Source organism: Ipomoea triloba, chromosome 3 (assembly GCF_003576645.1).
Source record: "Ipomoea triloba cultivar NCNSP0323 chromosome 3, ASM357664v1".
NCBI lineage: Eukaryota > Viridiplantae > Streptophyta > Magnoliopsida > Solanales > Convolvulaceae > Ipomoea > Ipomoea triloba.
Genome location: NC_044918.1, coordinates 6,531,961 through 6,537,960, shown reverse-complemented (window position 1 = coordinate 6,537,960; position 6,000 = coordinate 6,531,961). Strand labels below are relative to the sequence as shown.

Here is a 6,000-nt window from a genome sequence, read left to right as displayed (position 1 = left end):
ACTCTAAGCTAAGCTTTATTGGTCTAAATATAATTATCATCTCATATTCGCATTGTTAAGATTTTGTCCACGTGTGCCCGCATGGGCAGGTGAAGTTTGAGAGAAGAGACCAGGGATCGAGTCTCACCAGCGGCAGTGTGGGAGCAACCTACCTATCAAAGTGAGGGCGTAGTGAGCAAAGGTCTAGCCTCTGTGTTCAGTTCAGTTACCATGATTTTTGTCGGCCCAGGGGCTCCTTGCGCACAATGAGAAAAGGTACCTCTCAAAGTGAGGGCGCAGTGAGCAAAGGTCTAGCTTCTGTGTTCAGTTGAGTTACCATGATTTTTGTCGGCCCGGGGGCTCCTTGCGCACAATGAGCAAAGGTATCTCTCAAAGTGAGGGCGCAGTGAGCAAAGGTCTAGCCTCTGTGTTCAGTTGAGTTACCATGATTTTTGTCGGGCCGGGGGCTCCTTGCGCACAATGAGCAAAGGTACCTCTCAAGGTGAGGGCGCCCGTAGTGAGCAAATGTCTAACCTCTGTGTTCAGTTGAGTTACCATGACTTTTGTCGTGTTGTGGGCTCCTTGTGCGCAATGAGCAAAGGTCTAGTCTCTGTGTCCCGCCGGGCCAGGGCGTGGGAGCCCTTGGGGTTGGGAATTTAACCTTTTGGGAGAAGATTTTGTCCATGTGTATAAATGTATTAAATACCAACTCGATCTCTTACTTGACATAGTTATTTTTTACCATTTACCATATATATCAAATATTACTCATCATCATCTTTTTAATGTAAACATAATCTTCTCAATAGTACTCAAAATAATAATAATAATAATAATCTTCTCAATATAAATTAAATGAAAATGAAAAGAGGGTAAAGAGGAAATCATCCATTGGCACATCTCTACTCTTGCTTTTCAACTTCAATTTGATTATGTTTGATCTCTCAAATTTTGAAATCAATCAAATTAAAATTAAAATGTGCTTATACACAAAAACATATGAGATTTCATAAAAGTGAAGGAACTTTAAAATATTTTAAATCTTATTTGAAAATTTTGAGAGATTAAAAATGAAAAAGTCACTCGATGGATAAATAATGATAATATTATCTTGGACTAGTAATTTATAAATAAGTCTATTTACAATATCTTAGAGCATTTATTTTCACGATTATAGAATAGAAATTAGAGAGGTATATTCTCCGTAATTGAATAATGAGTAAATTTCACTTTTAGTCTCCAACAATTACGACATTGTTACATTTAGGAGATATTCGGTAAATAATTGTTAGTTGATTGGGTTAGTGGTTTGACTAGTTGATAGCATTAATTGATTGTAGAAAGATGTTAGGTAAATTAATTGTTAGTTGATAGTTGATTACATGCAAAATAATTCTCTCAAAATGCTTATCAAAAAAGCTGCTTTGAGCATCTTTTTGAATTTTAGCATTTTGGATCAATAAGTTGTTACAAAAAGCTAATTAATCAAACACTTATATTGAATGTTTAACCAAGTCAAACAACTAACATTGGTCAAATAAATCAAAATTTACTGATAAGCTAACTATGTTACCAAATATGGCCTTACTTAAATTGTTTAAATTTTGTCTAATTATGTCATTAATTTTTTTATTAAATTTACAATTAATAAAGATGAGTAACATGTAATTCCATCACTCAATTAAAAGAGGTTACAAGAGATTGAAGAGAACAAGAAAAATTACATGTTAAAGCAAAAAACTTAAATGTTCAAATTACGTATTAATCATTTTTATTAAACGATTGAATGATAAGTTGATAACAAAATTTAAATTGAAAATTAATTGTGACAAATAAATAAAAGTCAATTATGTAAGTAAGTAAAATTTTAAAAGTATGACTAAACATGATAATACCGTAATAGTCGTGAACTTGAATTTAGAATTTGCTCTCTAATAATTAATTTGATTACGAAATTAGCGTTTGTATTTCCATTTCCAAACCACCTAAAAATAATCATATTAAAGCCCTTATATAAATAAATTATATAATGTGGAAATTGTACCAATTTAGTCAATTAATGCAAATACGACATTTATTTTCAACTCTGTATACGAAATCACTTTTTGTGCTAATTGGCCAAATTAGCTGTTTAGCGTCAGCCATTCAGACTCAACCAATAGGCCCCTTTCACCCTCACCTCACCCTTCTGCTCTTTGTTCATTTACGCGGTTCGGGCATAAAGTAAATGAAGAACAGAGCTTCTGTTTCAATGGAGAACTTGTTGGGGCTTCTGAGGATTCATATTCACAGAGGAGTTAACTTGGCTGTGAGAGATGTCTCCACCAGCGATCCTTACGTTATTGTGCGCATGGGCAAGCAGGTAATCGCTGTTTTTGCTGTTTCTTGCGTCAGTTTCTTGTTGTGTGCTGTGTTTTTGCCGCAGCTTCATGGTCTCAGGGTGTTTGATTTCCAGATTTTGATGGGATTTCTTGGATAATTTTGTGTAATCAGTGAAAACCCATGGTTTTCTTGGGGGAAAGATGAAAGCTTTGGTGTAGATGATGAGTTTTTGACTTGAATTTTCTGTTTTGGTTGTTTTGGGTTTGTAGATTTGCTGAAGTGCAGAACAAAGTTCATTCATTTTTGGATTTCATCTCAAAATGTCAAAATAATGCCCAGAAAACTGAAACTCTGTATTAATATGCCTTAGACCATAAACTTGGCACAAAAGGCTAAATCCCTCGCCCCGACCAACACTCCAATCCGACATGATTGTGATGTGTAAATCACGTTAACTTATTAGATGAGTGGATCAGTGTGGTCACAAGGAATCACCCACAACGGGGTGAAACTCCCACCTTGCCTTCGCCTTCGGGGATCGACCTTGCTTCCTTACCCACAATTTGCCATCCAAAAATCAACTGAGCTACTTGTTTGGAACCCTTAGACCATTAACTTTGTATTGACTGGTTTCTAGTTTAAACCATAGTTTTTAATTAAGAAACATTTTATTTTTTTTCAGCAAATTACTAGGACATGTGCTTATGTTCCTTTGATCTTTTAACACAGAAACTAAAGACCAAAGTGGTGAAGAAGACTGTCAACCCTGAGTGGAATGAAGAATTAACTCTATCAATCTCAGACCCAAATCTCCCTATAAAACTGGTATGTGTCTTCACCTTTTGGTGCCTCATAGTATTCTTTTGATCAGAAGAAAATTTCTTTTGTATATTCATACAGCAATAATTATTGGCTGCTAGAAGAAAGAAATAGGGATTAGAAAGTGCCAAAGGTTGGAACTTCTTGGGAGCACAATTTTGCTGATTAAAGATGAAAATTATAGGAGTTGTGCATTTGTGTGTCCTCATATATAACATATGTTTGAAATCTGCTATTATTGCAGCCAATCATTCTTGGCTGCTGATCTTTTGGTTAAGATGAATGGCCTTTTGAAATTCCCCGGTGAATAGGCACCGGCTAAGTATCCAACAGAATCCCATTGCATCCTACGCGATGAAGAAACTGCAAAAAAAAAAAAAAAAAAAAAAGGATTATCGTAATGTTCTCAATCCAAAGCTTTAAGGGGGCGGGATATAATGGTTAAACAGTCTATTTTCGTGAAAAGTGATATTGCTTATGCTTGAAACACGTTCTGGATATACTAGAATCTGTAGAAAGACTGAAACATGTAATTCGTTGTTATAATTATGCAGATCATGTCATTTGGATATATAAACGCAATGACAGTATAGGCAGTAATTCCTGTATAAATTTTGGATGGCATTGTGGATTTATTGCAATTCCATATACAGACTATGATCCATATGAGGAAATTTTTTTTGTTTGTCGTTGCAGCAAGTCTATGACAAGGATACATTCAGTCTCGACGATAAAATGGGGGATGCAGAATTTCACATCACACCGTTCTTAGAAGCTGTGAAGAATCTGAAGATGAGCTCGCAAAACATCCCCAGTGGCAGTATAATCACTAGAGTCGAATCGTGCAGGACAAACTGCCTCTCCGAAGCAAGCAACATCATGTGGGAAAACGACAAGGTTGTCCAGAAAATGGTCGTTAGGCTGCAAAACGTTGAGCGCGGTGAAGTGGAGCTCGAGCTGAACTGGATAGATATCCCGGGTTCCAAAGGTCTGTAGCTGTGTCACCACTGTGCTATACAATACAGCTTCAAGATGTAAAATAAATGGTTCTCAGTGTCTAAATTAAATCTGCATTGCCTTCTTTTTTGTCATATGTAAAGATGTGTGTGCTACATTGTAATAGTGCTTTTCCTAGTACTAGAATGAGATGATCAATGTTGTGATTTTGTGACTGTTTATGATGAGAAATCATTGTGCTTAGGGTTATTATTAGTAGTAGTTGTGAATTTGTGACTTGAAGATTGGTTTCAAGTGATTATTCCGTATACATAACTCCATGCATCCCTTCCAAGGTTTATATTGCTTGCACTGTGCTTGTTTTCAACATCCTCTGCAACTCTTTTTTATTAAGAAAAAAGGTTGCTTTTTTGACCCATTCTCCATAACACGCCAAGATGTGAATCAATTTTTTTAACAACCTTGTTTCATCCAACTATACCATGAATCATATGAACTTGCGTTTCTAGACTCATGAGAAGATAAATTGAGTCAATTTAAACTTAAAATTAAACTGTACACTTTTACATATAGAAAGCGCAACCCAACCCAAAGCCCCAATGTTCATACGAGGAATGGAACCCCACCCTGCCAAATATGAAATTATCTTAAACTTATATTGTAATGGTTTTAATAAAATATATTATTGTTACAAATTATTTTGAAGTGAAACAAATTTCAAGTAATGACAATAGACCTTTTTCGTAAATTAAAAAATGTATTGTTATTTTAGCTAGCCAACCAATTTAAATAGGTAAATCATTGGTAATGGGGATATGCTGGTTGAGTGTAAGAAATTCAATAACTTTTTGGATAGAAAAGATATTTATAGTAGTACAATGATAAGATATAAAATGTATTAGGAATTAGGGTCCACTTAAATGTTAATTAAAATTAAGAATTGGCTAGAAAGTTAATAAAAAAAAGTATAGGATTTAGATTACAATTTTACAAAATTTTGTTTATCTGTCTTTACAAGGAGCTACTACTCTGCCATCTGAACACAAGGTGTTTGACTACAAAATTTTGTTTAATTGCAACTTGTCTCAAACCTTTTATGGAGTCGTTTAAAAATAAAAATAAATGAAATCATAAGCATATGTTTAAAACTTATTCAAAATATATTTTATAATAAGATTTATATAACGAGTAATATCTTTAAAAATATTTAAATTAAACGTTTCGTTAACACTGAATTTTGCACAATTTGGATGAATAGTTTAAATAATAAATAGTTATATAAGCGTTTTAAAATAAGTTATAAAATCTAAAATAATTTACTCAAATTTCGTTATTATAATATTCTAAGTCTTACTTCTCAAAAGCAATCTCACTTCACAAAATTTCAATGCACGAATTATGGGTGCTAATTTTTTTTTAGGTGGTAATTAAAAAAGAGATTAGATAGGTTATCTTTATGAGAAGGTATTTAATTTGTCATAAATTTACATTAAAGGTCATTCATTGTATTAGATAGGGAAAATTGTTAGAAATGAACAAAAATTATGTAAGTATTTATTTTTATGATCAAGAATTATATTTTGACTTTTTTTTTTGTGTGGATATACTGCCATATTTTGGTGGGTTAAAAAAAATAGAAGAGAAAATTATAGTAAAATTAAATAAAAATGTCTTTTTTTTTTCTTTTCTTAAAATCTAAAAGATAGAGTCGGATCAGCTATTTAAACTCAATTTCCTTGAATAAAATTATTACTCAAAATAATGAATCAAACTTTGATTACGAGAAAGTTTGTAGCCGTTATCCAATGCAAGACAGCTTAAATTACCCTTGATTGGCCCCAACCTAGGCTCACCTAAAGAACAACGAATCAAATTGTTAAGCATGCTCAAGGGATAACTCAAGGAATTCCGATTGATAGGCTT

The 6,000-nt window shown here is 33.4% G+C and overlaps 1 protein-coding gene across 1 annotated transcript; it reads left to right on the top strand.

Annotated features, from left to right (window-relative positions):
• Positions 1-2,063: 2,063 nt before the first annotated feature.
• Positions 2,064-4,407, top strand: LOC116014507 (protein C2-DOMAIN ABA-RELATED 1-like). The gene is made up of 3 exons (XM_031254579.1): positions 2,064-2,341; positions 3,031-3,126; positions 3,817-4,407. The coding sequence occupies exons 1-3, from the start codon at positions 2,207-2,209 to the stop codon at positions 4,114-4,116; spliced, it is 531 nt and encodes a 176-aa protein (XP_031110439.1). The 5' UTR covers positions 2,064-2,206; the 3' UTR covers positions 4,117-4,407.
• The last annotated feature ends 1,593 nt before the right edge of the window (positions 4,408-6,000 follow it).